Raw genomic sequence first — 15,237 nt, forward strand, 5'->3', positions numbered from 1 at the left:
CATTTCGAGGTTATGCAATTAATTAGTTGGCAAATAGGCATGCTCAGTTACAGCTGTACTTATTATTTTACATTGGATTGTGTTATATTTATGGCCGAGAATTGTTTGTCACAGAAATATATGCTGTAATTCTGACTTTACTAATGCATTGGCATGGTTCGTGATCAATTACGGCATGTTCTCATTTTCGTAAAATTTGTAGGAAAGGGACTCCGTCATAAAATGAGGCACTCCTGTATTCTCCAATGATAATCATAGCATCACAATAAACTGATGTTTGTTTCTACAAAGCTCAGGATGTTGACAATACAGTATTATACATTTCAATCAACATAATTTAGTATTAAATGACTTAAAGTTGAGTCAGACATTTGTATAAATCGCACTCAGTTTATCAAAAACAGACTGATCATTATCATCTTCAAACATTGCGTTAATCAGCCACATTTATTTCTGCATTTGGTTTATTACAAAAAAAGTAACAAGTGGCTCTTTTCGTGAAGTTGTTAGTCTCTTCGCTCTGTTTCGTATAGCTATCTGAAGTGAAAGCACATGGTTGATAGGCACGTGTGGTAGCTAGTAGTTTTTAGTGGTTATTGTACACTGCCAGTGCAAAACACGGTCTATATGTCAGTCAAGTAGGACAAGTTACCATGACATTTCAGTGCCTTTACTTACTTATGTTGCCTATAAATGCTCCAGAACAACTTGTAGAACAAACTTGTACAATCACACACAAAAAAAACCTCCATGTAAAAACAGAACTTATTCTTCTTGTACCTGGAAAACAGTTATCAGAGCTTGAGGGAAGCTGTCAAAAGTGCTCCGGGGTTTTGGTTGGTTTGAAAAATTGAACTTTCCTCCAAACACCTGCATACCCAGCAGGGAGAAGATGACAATAAAGAGGAAGAGCAGTAACAGCAAGCAGGCAATAGAACGGACTGAGTTCAAGAGGGAAGCCACCAGATTACTGAGAGAGGTCCAGTATCTACAGTATAGCATACAAGAACAGATGAACATCATGATTATTCAGGGAGAAGCAGTCATTTCTAACATTCATTGCATTTGGTTTAGTTAGAAAAAAAAAATTGCGATTCATTTTTAAAATGTTCTGCACTGCATTTCACCAATTAATCTAAAACATATTTTTTTATACTTTATGTAAGGCAAAGTACCCCAGGAAAACCCATGTGAGCTCAGGTAGAACAAGCCCAAGCCACAAAATGAACCCAGAACCAATGCGAAGCACTCACACAATGTGCTGCTAATAGATTGAATACAATCGGGAGCGTTTTAGTTTTACCCATCAGGTTCCCTCGTTTCTCTCTTTCTATGGTGAGAAATTAGCAGTTTGAGGCAAGATACAAAACACGACATGTTTAGAATGGTCACGCTTAAATATATTTTCACATTTTAATAACCTGTCACATAGTGAATTGGATCAAAATGACATTCATTTTTCTTGTGTATGTCAGTGAAGACGAATGACAGAATTGCAATCAACTAAAGTTGAAGAGTGCAGTATTGTACCGGGATGTGTTATAGTATGAAAATGACTTCATTGCAAAGTACTATACATAAATGTACCTGGTGACTTTGAGCAAACGTAGCAGGCGTATGCAGCGCAGCACTGAGATGCCCATGACTGACATGATGTTCATTTGTACGAGGATGAGCTCAAAGATGCCAGTGGACACCACAAAGCAGTCAAAACGATTGAAGAGTGACATGAAGTATGAAGAGAAGCCAAGAGCATACATCTTCATAACCATCTCCAGGGAAAACATGGACAGCAGTAGACTATTGGTGTTGTCTGTTGATTGTGCATGTTGTTGCAGCCCAGAGGGAAAAAAATTAAAAATACAAAAGAAGAATTACAAGAGTTATCTAACTAGATTCAGGATAATGCACGTTTTATTTCTTTATGATCATTAGATACAGTGGGTACGGAAAGTATTCAGACTCCCTTAAATGTTTCACTCTTTGTTATCTTACAGCCATTTGATAAAATCATTTAAGTTAATTAAACACAAACAAAACAAAAAAATACTGAATTGTTGACATTTTTTGCAGATTTATTAAAAAAGAAAACCTGAAATATCACGCAACCATAGGTATTCACACCCTTTGCTCAGTATTTAGTAGACGCACCCTTTTGAGCTAACACAGCCATGAGTTTTTTTGGGGAGTGATGCTCCTCTCAACTTCTGTCAGGTTGGATAGTGAACTTTGGTGGACAGTGATTTTCAGGTCTTTTCAGAGATGCTCAATTGGGTTTAAGTCAGGGCTCTGGCTGGGCCATTCAAGAACAGTCACGGAGTCGTTCTGAAGCCACTCCTTCGTTATTTTAGCTGTGTGCGTAGGGTCATTGTCTTGTTGTAAGGTGAACTTTGGGCCCAGTCTGAGGTCCTGAGCACTCTGGAGAAGGTTTTTGTCCAGGATATCCCTGTACTTGGCCGCATTCATCTTTCCTTCGATTGCAACCAGTCGTCCTGTCCCTGCAGCTGAAAAACACCCCCACAGCATGGTGGTGGCACCACCATGCTTCACTGTTGGGAATGTATTGAACAGGTGATGAGCAGTGCCTGGTTTTCTCCACACATACCGCTTAGAATTAAGCCCACAAAGTTCTATCTTGGTCTCATCAGAGTGTGAGCTCTAAGGTCTTATATAGACAGGTGTGTGGCTTTCAGAGTCAATTCCAATCAGTATAATCAAACACAGCTGGACTCCTCCGGCAGAACTTCACCCACGTCTCGGGGGAGGTGAGGGACATTGAGTCTGAGTGGACCATGTTCCGCGCTTCCATTACCGAGGCGGTCAACCGGAGCTGTGGCCGCAAGGTCGTCGGGGCCTGTCGTGGCAGCAATCCCCGAACCCGTTGGTTGACACTAGCGGTGATGGATGCCGTCAAGCTGAAGAAGGAGTCCTATCAGGCCTTTTTGGCCTGTGGGACTCCTGAGGCAGTTGATGGGTACTGGCTGCAGCTTTGGTGGTCGCTGAGGCAAAAACTCGGACATGGGAGGAGTTTGGTGAGGTCATGGAGAACGACTTCGGCGTCTCAGGAGGGGCAAGCAGTGCACCATCAACACTGTATATTGTGGGGATGGAGCGCTGCTGACTTCGACTCGGGAAGTTGTGAGTCAATGGGGAGAATACTTCGAAGACCTCCTCAAATCCACCGACATGCCTTCCCATGCCGAAGCAGAGTCTGGGTCATCTGAGGCAGGCTTAGGGTCATTGTCTTGTTGTAAGATGAACCTTGGGCCCAGTCTAAGGTCCTGAGCACTCTGGATGAGGTTTTCAGCCAGGATATCCCTGTACTTGGCCGCATTCATCTTTCCTTTGATTGCAACCAGTCGTCCTGTCCCTCCCAACTGCATCTCTGGAGCTTAGCCACAGTGATCTTTGGTTTCTTCTTTACCTCGCTCACCAAGGCTCTTCTGCCCAAATTGCTCAGTTTGTCCGGATGGCCAGCTCTTGGAAGGGTTCTGGTCGCCCAAACGTCTTCCATTTAAGGATGATGGAGGCCACTCTGCTCTAAGGAACCTTAAGTTCAGCAGACATTTTTTTGTAACCTTGGGCGGATCTGTGCTTTGCCACAATTCTGTCTCTGAGCTCTTCAGGCAATTCCTTTGACCTCATGATTCTCATTTGCTCTGACATTCACTGTGAGCTGTAAGGTCTTATTTAGACAGGTGTGTGGCTTTCCTAATCAAGTCCAATCAGTATAATCAAACACAGCTGGACTCCAATGAAGGTGTAGAACCATCTCAAGGATGATCAGAAGAAATGGACAGCAACTGAGTTAAATATATGAGGGTCACAGCAAAGGATCTGAATACTTATGGCTTTGTGATATTTCAGTTTTTCTTTTTTGATAAACCTGCAAAAGTTTCAACAATTCAATTTTTTCTGTCAATATGGGGTTCTGCGTGTACATTAATGAGGAAAAAAATAAACTTAAATTATTTTAGCAAATGGCTGCAATATTAACAGATTGAACATTTTAAGGGGGTCTGAATACTTTCCGTACCCATTGTATATTGTATATATATATATATATATATATATATATATATATATATATATATATACAGTTTTTTTCTCAAATTAAAAAATGTTAGCATAGTTTACCCACTTTAATGTTTAAGATCATCCAACAAATGTAAATATCATATAAATCTAACCCAAGTGAGTTTAAAATGCTATTTTTAAAATGGTGATTTAATTCATTAAAGAAAAAAAAAAGTAATTACCCCTCCTTGTTAAATCATTAATTATTTCTGGCTAATCAGAATTTTTGGTTAATTGTCACTGATCACACCCAAGCGTGATTACCTCCCGACCTGTTCAATCAAGAAATCACTTAAACAGAATCTGTCCCGACAAAATGAAGTCAGACAAAAGATCTAAAAAAGTTGCAACAAAATGACACGATCCAAAGAAATTCCAGAACAGCTGAAAAATAAAACAATTGACATCTATCAGTCTGGAAAGGGTAACAAAAGCCATTTCCTAATGCTTTACACGGAGAAAAAAACGGAAGAGTGGTGAACCTTCCCAGGATTGGCCGGCCTACAAAGATTACCCCAGGAGAACAGCAATGACTCATCCAAGAGCTCCCAAAGCAATTCAGGACAACTTTTAAAGAACTGCAGGCCTCCCTTGCCTCAGTTAAGGTCAGTGTTCATGACACAACAATAAGGAAGAGACTAGGCAATAATAAAACCGCTGCTGACCAAAAAGAACAAAAAGGGTCATCTTACTTAAAAACATCTGAATGATTCCCAAGACATTTGAGAGAGTATTACGGACTGACAAGATGGAAGTTGAGCCTTTTGGATGGTCTATGTCTCGTTACATCTGGCGTAAAATGTAGCACAGCATTTCAGAAAAAGAACATGATACCAACAGTCAAACATGGTGGTGGTCATGGGCTGCTTAGTTCCTTCAGGACCTGGACAACTTGCTGTGATTGATGGAACCATGAATTCTGCGCTTTAACAGAAAATCCTGAAGGAGAATGTTCAGCCATCAGTTTGTGCCCTCAAGCTGAAGCGCACTTCAGTTCTGCAGCAGGATAACAATCCATAATACACCAGCAAGTCAACTTATGAACTGCTTAAAAAAACAAAATGAAGGTTTTGGAGTGAAAAAATCAAGGCCATTCATGCTCGAAAACCCTCCATTTTCGCTGAATTCAATCACTTCTGCAACAAAGAATGGACCACAGAAATGTAAAAGACTCATTGCCAGTTATAGAAAACGCTTGATTTGAGTTGTTCCTGCTGAGGATGGCCCAACCACTTATTAGGTTTAGGGGCCATTACTTTTTCACCTAGGGCCAGGTAACTTTGAATAGTTTTTTTTTAAATCCTTAAAAATGAAATCACCACTTAAAAACAGCATTTTAAGTTAATGTGTGTTACATTTATCTGATATTTACATTTGTTTGATGATCTGAAGCAATAAAGTGGGAAACCGATGCAAAAATAGAAGAATTTGAGAAGGGGGCCAATACTCTTTCATAGCACTGTATAATATATAAAGAGAGAGAGAGAGAGAGAGAGAGAGAGAGAGAGAAGCCCTTGCATTCCTGAAAAGCAACCTTTTAATGGTTGAATTAATATTTGATCAATTTCGGACTGAAGGCCAAAGTTAAATTGAAAAATATAGAAAGACAGTAACTAAGTATACATGTCATTCTGTGTATTATGCCTCTACAATCTTCAGTCCATCTGCAAGTGATCACTGTGTTTTCGGTGTGACCAAATAGTAACCAGATCGTGTGTTTCATTGGCCAGCTGTCTACATGCAGAAATGTCAGGTGTGCAGTGTTCTGACCTTGCCAGTTTGAGAGCCTTTCAGACTGCTTGTGGTGTTCTGTCGCAATAGCTAGCGTATTGAAGAAGACGAGCATAATCACCCACCAATAGAAAAGTTTGGACTTAACGTACACCCGGCATTTACGGCGTAACCAGCGGTTCCACTTGCGAGCCTGTTTACTGTGCATGCCGGAAGGAGAAAGAAACTTCATTCAGTGACATTGTTACTCAATGGTAATGGGAATTCTTGTCACCAGTAAAAACAAAGGTATGGGAATTAGAAACCAAAACGTACTAATAATACATTATCAACTGCATTGTGTCCATTTTGCCGACACTTCCTGCATCTGATCCGCCATTTTCAGTGGGGAGCAAACCTAAAAAAACAAACAAACACACACAACAAGACATAATTATGAAACTCAATAAAGAAATCTCATAGCGTGGTCATATTTGTCATGATCAAGATGATTCCACAGTTTTATGTTATGGACCTCTGTGCGTATGTGTGTGTGTGTGTGTGTGTGTGTGTGTGTGTGTGTGTGCGTGAAGCGTATTTAGACAAGAAGAGGTAAGAAAAATGGGAAGACGGGTGAAGCAGAAAAGTATAAGTTTGGGTTATATTTGTTTAGGTTATTTTCTCTACAAAACACATTCTCTTTGGTAAATTTAAATAACTGATTTGATAATTGATAAGAAAAAACTACATTTAATAGAGCAGTACGATGACTACATCTGCAACTGCAACACATTTTTTGTTTCGTACACACTGTTCGTTTATGTTAATAATAACACAGTGCTGTCACTGCGTTAGTCAAAGACACTGAATTGCAGTGATACCAGTAGAAGGAAGCCTGACTATGCAAATCCGCAAAAGTTGAACTGAGGCATGACCTGGATGATTGAGAATCTACACAGACATGGTTATCCAAAGATTTTAGAATTAAGGTGTTTATTCATACCCTAACAGTACAACAACAAAAATTAAAAATTACACCTAACTAAAGTACATTTGATGTACCTTAGATACTTTTGTCATTTAATTGTATCTTAGCTTGCTTCATTTCTCTGGTGGGTAGCTTCAGTGTCGTGAAGCTTCGTTTTTAACGTAGAATACATTGTAGCTTATCTCATTATATTTTCCAAGTAGAGTAGCTTGCCCAATATCGGTGGTTTGGTTTACTCAATAAGTTCTGCATCTGTATGATATTTGTCTACGGTATTCAATTTGCCTCACTCTGTCCCTCCTGGTCAATATCCATGACTTCAGCCTGGGTGATCCACTCCATATAACCCTTCAGGTCTTCATCCAGCTGCTGGGTCTCCCTCAACTTCTGAAACTCACCTCGGGACTTGGCCTTCTCTCGCTCTTTGGTGAACTCACTAGTCATAAAGACGACCAGAAAAAGTTAAATAGATATAAATGAAAACAGTGATGTAAATGAGAAAATAAAAACCTAAACTGAACTAATCAAAAAGGTTAAAGGGCTAAAGGTGTTCCTACCCACTAAGTACACCAAGAACAAGGTTGAGCACGAAGTAGGAACCGACCAGGATGAGTGTGGTGAAAAAGATCCAGGGCCATTCCATTCCAATTGCATCATTCACCTGTTTATTGGTATTTATGTTAGATATCCCTGCTCTGTGTCATTTGAGAACAAATTATAACAGCGTATAAACAACACACAAGAACATCAGATCCTATATTACCCAGTATAGGACATCAGTCCACCCTTGTGTAGTGATACACTGGTACACAGTCAGCATTGAAAATCCTAAATTGTCAAAGTGAGTGATGCCATGGTTTGGGCCAGGCCAGCCGGCTCGACACTCGGTGCTATTGATGGAGCAACGACGACCATTCCCTGCTTGGGCACATGGGGCAGGCTTTTCATTCTCCACTGTAGCAATGATGTCTGAGAATGGACAAAATGGCAAGATTTAATGTAGGTCCGTGCATTCATTTGTAATAAAGGCTTTGTCAAGGTACAGTAGTGAACATTCTATACATTGTCCTTTTAAAGTAAATAGTTTGAGCTGTACCCATACAGCTAAGCTAGTGCATGTTATACATACACGTGTAAATACAAGCAAAGTAGCTCTGACAACACTACATGTTTGTAATGGCAAAAAAACAACAACAGCACAACATACCGGTGCCTGTGTAGTAGCAAGTTTTATGCATTTTACATTTGAATAGCTCAAGAGCCATGATAGAGTAGATGGTAACCATGAAAAAGACCAGTAGGGTTATGTGAAACAAGGGCAGCATGGACTTCAGGATGGAGTTCATGACTACTTGCAGGCCTAAGGAAGAACAAAATACATTTTAGAATCAAATAACGTTTTGATATCCATACTAAATCTGCAACGGTTGAATCAAGGCATAAAAATACTTTATCCAGAAATCGTTGGTCTTCCTAGTCCATCAATAGACTCAAGCTCCACACCAAAGAATAAACACAACAAAGGAAATGATCTTTGACTTCACCCACCCCTCCCATCACATCTTTTAAATGGTGCACTGGGGAAGAAGGTACAGAGCGTTCTCTACCACAACACTTCACTTCAAGAACAGCTTGTTCCTCACCACAATAAGGGCAATACACTACATACTCCCTTGGGTTTACTATAGTTCTCCTGAAATCTGCGTATTGACATGGTGTCAACTGTCTGTACTAACGTGACATTTTGTGCTGTGTGTTACACAGAGTAGATTTAAAATGACTTAATGTGTACCAACAAGCACTGAGAAGGAATTCCGTGAGTTTAAAGCTGTCTGTTTGTTGAAGATCTCTGCTCTGAAAAAAGTGGAAAAATGCTGTCTGGTATTATTGCATCATCGGGACAAGAGTCTGTTCGGAAAAAGTGTTTTCTTACTTGGGACTCCGGACACCAGTCTCAATGGTCGAAGGACTCTGAATGCCCTCAGAGCTTTCATATCGAAACCACCACCTTTTTCTCCAACTACAGGTTCTACTCCACTGATGTGATTAATCGCGTCCACAGCCACAGTGAACAGTCTGCAAGAGCAACAAATGTCCGACTAAGTACTATTTTAACAACTGGAACTTCAAGAGACAGTTTTGATAAATAAAGAGCTATGTAGTACTAAATAAAATGCACAATTCATACTCCTACTTAAGTTCTACTTCATCACAATTTTCAAACAAATGACACAATGAACATGGGAAAAGAAAAAAGAAAAATCCAAAGGGAAGTATTCATAATGTTATAAGGAGACCCAGCAAAAATACCAACTTACCCAACTGATACGCAAACAAAGTCTAAAATATTCCAGCAGTTTCTTAAGTAAGCATCTGCATGAAAAAGAAATCCATAGGCAATTATCTTCAGGAAACATTCTACAGAGAAGATGATGAGGAAAATGTATTCCAGGCTTTCCTGCAAGAAAACAACCATGACACAGTTAAAAGCGAAACACAACTCAAAACAACCACAACCTAATTCAGTATTAGTGTAAGTATTATATAGATATATCTGGTAAAGACCACAGCACAATCACGACTGCACACAAAAAGCAATACATTCAAGAAAAAAACAAAAAGAAACAGTTTTCTTTTAGGCATTCCGGAAACAACGTCTGCGTCTGTGAATTGGAATCGACGTAGCAGCGTTGCTCTGGATGGTTGACAGTCGAGTGCACCAAGCTGCCGTTTCTCCCTCCGAAGTTTTCTTTTTGGTCTGGCATTCTGCCATCGGTCGCCGTCAACATTCAGTGCTGGACAGGCGAAACAGAAAGCAACCATTTATGTGGGCAGGAGCTTGGAGCGCAGGGACTGAAGGGCTGGGGGTGGGGGGGGGGGGGGGAGTGAGGAAAGAGAGAAAGTGAGAAGCCAGAGATCAGTGCTTCGCACTGGCCTGCCCACCTCAGACTGCTTGCTCGCCGGCCGCGGGAGAGCCGACGTCAACCGTGGAGATTGACTTGGATCAATAAATGGCGAGGGGAATTCCACCCTCCCTGCTCTCGCGACGTCCACACTAATGGCTGCTTTCTGCTTCTGTTGTCCAGCGCTGATAGTGGAAGACAACCGATGTCAGATGCCAGACCGGGGCTGTGTTAGCTAGGAGGCAGAGGGCCCAGCCAGCGAGGATTTATCGCACCAAGACATGTGCAAACCAACCTGTGTTCTACCTTTGCTCACTGTACATGATGGATCCTGGTTAAAGTGACCATTTAAACAAAAAAGAACATTTTCCAGAGGGAGACGCGGTAGCTTCCAGCTGCACTCAGCCATAACCCATTGCAGGGCAGTGCCGAGGCGACACTTCTTCATAAAAGTTACACGAAACGTAATAATAGTAATTATTGGGGGAGAGGCGGGGTACACCCTGAACTGATCACCGGCTAATTGTAGGGCACATATAAACAAACAACCATTCACACTTACATCCACACCTACGTGCAATTTAGAGTCGCCAATTAACCTAAAATGCATGTTTTTGGAATGTGGGAGGAAACTGGAGAACCTGGAGAAAACCCACGCAGGCACGGGGAGAACATGCAAACTGCACACAGGCGAGGCCGGATTTGAACACGGGTCCTCAGAACTGTGAGGCAGATGTGCTAACCAGTCATTCACCGTTAGATATATATTACATTTTCATCCATTCATCCATCCATTTCCCGAAAAGATTATCCTCACTCGGGTCGCCGGTGAGCTGGAGCCTATTCCAGCTGACAATCGCAGGTGAAATGTTTTCATATAAGATTCATCATGAGATATATATTTGTAACATTTAATATTTGGAGTTCACTATTTAAGATGACAAATATTGTTGTAAATGTGCGGAAAATTGACCCTCGAAAATTCACACCAGTTTTTCAAGCACTGTTTGAAGGTAAATGTGACAAAATGGCACACCCACAAGGGCACTGTCAGGGATTTCAAACATTTTTCGAAATTCTGACATCAAAAATCATGATTCACAGCCTATGTGCATCTGCGTGCATTGAGGTCAATTTAAAAATAATGGGCACTGGCTTCTAAAATGACAAAGTTGCAACATTTGTACTCTGAATATGCCACGAAAACTATGAATTGAAAAACGTTTCGCTGAAATATTCATCGAAATTAAACCAGGAGAGACCAAGATGAGGAGATATAACCACATGATATGATAAACTATCAATCTCATCTTGACAACATTGTAAATATTATCCTATGCGGTATGATTTGCTTTGGGATCCATCTAGTATTTACCGACCTATTGTGAACCAACTATTCGAACCATAAGATTGCATTGAGGATTGCAACTGCTCTTGAGTTGATTTACAATATCCGCTGCCTGTTTGTTTTATGTTGCTTATCTCACTTGTTTTCAATTGTCTATATTCGAGTCACTTCCAAACCCACACTGTATTGGAATGTTTTTATGGCCTCTCTCCTTTCAGTGAAGACAAGCACTCTCCGCTTTTACACTGCTAGCGTGATACCGGTCTATTTTAGATCCATAACACACTGACTGACTTATCCCACTGCCCTTCACGGGGGATAAAGCAGTTACATGAGCCCATGGGTGTCCTTGTATACTTGTCCTTCCATGCTAATGAATCAAAGTAAATGTACTCACAGACTTTTGTAAAAAAAAAAAAAAAAAAAAAAAAAAAAAAGTGTCGTTCGGATTGTACATTTGTCATGGATGGCCTTTTACCCAAACATGGTGTGTTAATATTTCTAAGGGTTAAACATATTTGATTTGCTCCTGTCGCCCTAATGCGGACAAGTGGTATATAAATGGAGTTTATTTGCTCACACCATTTGTTGGCGTATTGTGTATTGATCCAATAAAAGGGGCCGCATTTTGTTGCATGTTGGCATGCTTAAGAGATACAGGGCTGTGAAAAAGTCATTTCCGCTTTCTCAAACTGTCATTTTTACGGTTATTTCCCTACTTTAACGTTTACGATCATCAAACAAATGTCAATATGAGACAGAGATAATGCAATTAAACATAAAATGCTACTTTTAAATGGTGAAAAAATATATTCAAAGCGACCTGGCCCTACGTGAAAAAGTAATTAGGTCTTAAATCTATTAACTGGTTGGACCACCCTCAGCAGCAACAACTAAATAAAGTGTTTTCTATAACTGGCAATGAGTCTTTCACATCTCTGTGGAGAGAGTTTGGCCCACTCTCTTGCAGAATTGTTTTAATTCAGCAACAATGGAGGGTTTTCGAGCAATAATGTTTTTAAGGTCATGACCCTGCATTTCAATCAGATTCAAGTCCGGATTTGAATTAGGTCCGCTCCAAAGCATTCGTTTAGATTTTTTTTCAAGCCGTTCAGAACTTTCATTGCTGGTGTGTTTTGGATCCTTGTCCAAATGCAGTACCTAATAATAATAATAATAATAATAATAATAATAGCTCTCATTGTGGTTCACTTAAAGCATTAGAAATGGCTTTGTAACCCTTTCCAGACGGATAGATTTCACTATATTTATCATCTTGTCTTGACTTTCTTCCGATCGTGGCATTTTGTTGCAGCTTTTGGGGATCTTTTGGCTGACTTGATTTTGTCAGACAGGTTCTATTTAAGTGATTCCTTGATTGAACAGTTTTTGAGGTAACGGGGCTTGGGTGTGGTCAGTGAAAATGAACTCAGCTTTCCCAAAAAATGTGATTAGCCACTGTTAATTCCTGATTTAACAGGGGTGAGGTAGCTTTGAATACTTTCCCCCCTCCCCTTAATAAATAAAATCACCATTTAAAAACTGAATTTGGTGTTTAATTGTGTTATCTTTGTCTGATATTTAGATTTGTTTGATGCTCTTAAACATTAAAGTCGGTAAACTCTTCCAAAAAAAGTAAGAATTAGATATAAAATACTAAATACTAAATTACTTTTTCCACAACACAAATATAGTTACATAAAAACAAAAATAAAAATGTCAATGTATAAATATGACAGAGATTGAATGAAAGCAATGTTGTCTGTGTGGACAGTAAATACAACAGAAACAGGAAAAGGCTTTCCAGGTGATGTAAAATGTTAGTACTGAAACCAGTATTTATTATCTTCTTTAAGTAAGTGTAAGGTCAAAGGAGAATTTGAAAATATGGTATATCATTAATTACTGCTATGTTCTGTGTTCAGTGGAATGTAATGTTATCCACCTAGTCATACATTTCCTTACTGCTCTATTTGGGGTCACAGGGAAGCTGAGGCCTATCCCAGCTGACCTCGGGCAAGAGGCAGGGTAGACCTTGGAATGACACATTCCACTGACAACCACTCATATCTTTGGGCTAATATGAGAGTACCCACAAAAGCACAGGGAGAACATGTAAACATCTAAAAACGAAACCTAAGAGCCGATATTACCGCCCATAACCTTCATGCGGCGTTTATTTTAAGGGTTCAAAATAATTTGGTTGTGATGATGACAATGGCATGACACAGGTGGAACGCAACTTAAAAAAAAGATGTGTATGAAGACTCCCATCAATCCATTTTCTATTCCGCGTTTCCTGTTCAGAGCAGTGTGGGAAACTCGAGCCTATTCTCTGTGATTTGGGGCAAAAGGTGGACTACACCCTGGACTGTTTACCAGTTAATGACAGGGCACATAGAGAGAAAGATAACCATTCACATACACATTCAAACTGTCAGTGAGTGGGAACAGAACTTCAGAGTTCAGAGGTTGTGGGATTGACACCGTGCTCTGGCCTTCCTGTGTGGAGTTTGCATCTTGTCCTGGTGCTATCAGGGGGTTTCTCCGGGTAATTCGGTTTCCTCCCACATACGAAAAACAATGCATGTTAATTGAAGACTCTAAATCAGTGGTTCTCAACTTTTGTCACATTTTTCTATTGTCGCTGAGTCGCGACCAACATTTTTAAAAAAATCTAAATTAAGAACAATAAAGAAAAAGTATTGTTAAAAAGTATCCTTAGAAAATATACATGCATCCATTTTCTTCCACTTATCAGAGGTCGGGTCGCAAGGGCAGCAGTTTAAGCAGGGAAGCCCAGACTTCCCTCTCCCCGGCCACTTCGTCCAGCTCTTTCAGGGGATACCGAGGCATTCTCAGGCCAGCCGGGAAACAGCGCGTCCCCGGGGCCTCCTCCCGGTGGGACGTGCCAGGAACACTTAACCAGTCCGGGGGGCATCCTGACCAGAAGCCTGAGCCACCTCATCAGGGTCCTCTCGATGCGGAGGAGCAGCGGCGCAACTCTTTGTTTCTATGTGCCCTGCGATTGGCTGGCGACCAGTCCAGGGTGTACCCCACCTCTCGCCTGAAGTTGGCTGGGATAAGCTCCAGCTCACCTGAAACCCTTACATGGATGGATTTGATCTCTCATCTGAATCCAATTCTATTCACAGAGGGAAACTGTTTCAGTCATAAACAGTTTTCTGATGAGACAGAGTTTTCTCTGTCTCTGCCTTTCTGTCTTAACAAGTAAGAGGGGATGTACCCTTATCATGCAGTATACGTCGTCTATGTTATATTGAAAGCCGAGCAAACGTCTTTTTAATTCCTTGATCTGGAATGGTCACCCAGCCACTGGCACATAATTTATGGAACCAGTAGTCTAACAGCCCAATGAATGATTATCAGGTTCAGGGTAAAGTAGGAGATGAAGCCTATCCCAACTGACTGAGCAAAACGGGAGACCATACTACCTAAAAATGTGATGTTTCTTCAGCTACTCAAAAAACAAGATCGTGACTGTTTGAAAAAACAGTAAATGCACATTGATGTAACAAGCACACACACAAAACACACAATCATTCCGACTCACCAGATTGCTGTTGGTGATGTTGCTGTCTTCCTCCGGCATGGGTAAGTACACAGCCAGGGCCACACAGTTAGCAAAAATGGCCAGGAGGATAATGATTTCAAAAGGTCTGACAGTCATTTATAGGAAAATGCCAACTGTAATAGTTTTTATTAAGGACTATGAATCATGTCTTTTCTGATTGTTGTTGTACTCTGAACTTTGTTTTTGGTGTCGTAAGGAAAAATATTATTTTCTTACAAAATAAACTTCCAAAAATGTCTCCTCACAGTCTTTAGTTTACACAAAAATGAATGATTAGCAATTAAAGATCACCAATGAAAATTGCATTCCAAAATGTTACTTATCCAACGACATGTCATCATATCTTTTTGAACTATTTGCCTTTCAATGAGGATACTTCCACTCCACAATACTGATGCAAGCCCGTCGGAAAGGATTCCTGAGCGTCAAGAAGAGGAGAGAGCGTGCAGGCCTGGGATTGCCTCCTGTGGCCATCAGTTTCTTTAACTTCTCCTTCTGTTTTCTCTTCAGAGTTTCTTCATCCATGATGAAGGACGATAACGGGGCGCTGTTACTGTCTGCCATTGCAACAATTTAGTATTTACTGAAAACTGAAAGTGATATTCTCCAAGTTCAT

General features: G+C 40.4%; 1 protein-coding gene across 12 annotated transcripts in view; it reads right to left on the reverse strand.

Moving 5' to 3' along the window:
* The window catches only part of LOC133408910 (dihydropyridine-sensitive L-type skeletal muscle calcium channel subunit alpha-1-like), a 33,575-nt gene extending 23,992 nt beyond the window's left edge, over positions 1–9,583 (reverse strand). For 8 of the 12 annotated variants that reach the window (XR_009769344.1, XM_061688288.1, XM_061688286.1 and 5 more), the window contains exons 1-10: positions 9,094–9,583; positions 8,709–8,851; positions 7,983–8,135; positions 7,539–7,744; positions 7,333–7,436; positions 7,066–7,211; positions 6,124–6,205; positions 5,848–6,008; positions 1,588–1,813; positions 781–988 (exon numbers count right to left, since the gene is read on the reverse strand). Coding sequence is in view for 11 of the 12 variants with exons in the window: in XM_061688288.1 (XP_061544272.1) it covers positions 781–988; positions 1,588–1,813; positions 5,848–6,008; positions 6,124–6,205; positions 7,066–7,211; positions 7,333–7,436; positions 7,539–7,744; positions 7,983–8,135; positions 8,709–8,851; positions 9,094–9,251 (1,587 nt within the window). In the remaining variant the exon portion in view is untranslated. Of the gene's footprint in view, positions 1–780; positions 989–1,587; positions 1,814–5,847; positions 6,009–6,123; positions 6,206–7,065; positions 7,212–7,332; positions 7,437–7,538; positions 7,745–7,982 lie in introns of all 12 variants that reach the window. The other 4 variants (XM_061688292.1, XM_061688291.1, XM_061688289.1 and 1 more) reach the window with 4 other exon arrangements.
* Between the last annotated feature and the right edge of the window lie 5,654 nt (positions 9,584–15,237).

The sequence above is a fragment of the Phycodurus eques genome, chromosome 10, assembly GCF_024500275.1.
Source record: "Phycodurus eques isolate BA_2022a chromosome 10, UOR_Pequ_1.1, whole genome shotgun sequence".
Taxonomy (NCBI): domain Eukaryota; kingdom Metazoa; phylum Chordata; class Actinopteri; order Syngnathiformes; family Syngnathidae; genus Phycodurus; species Phycodurus eques.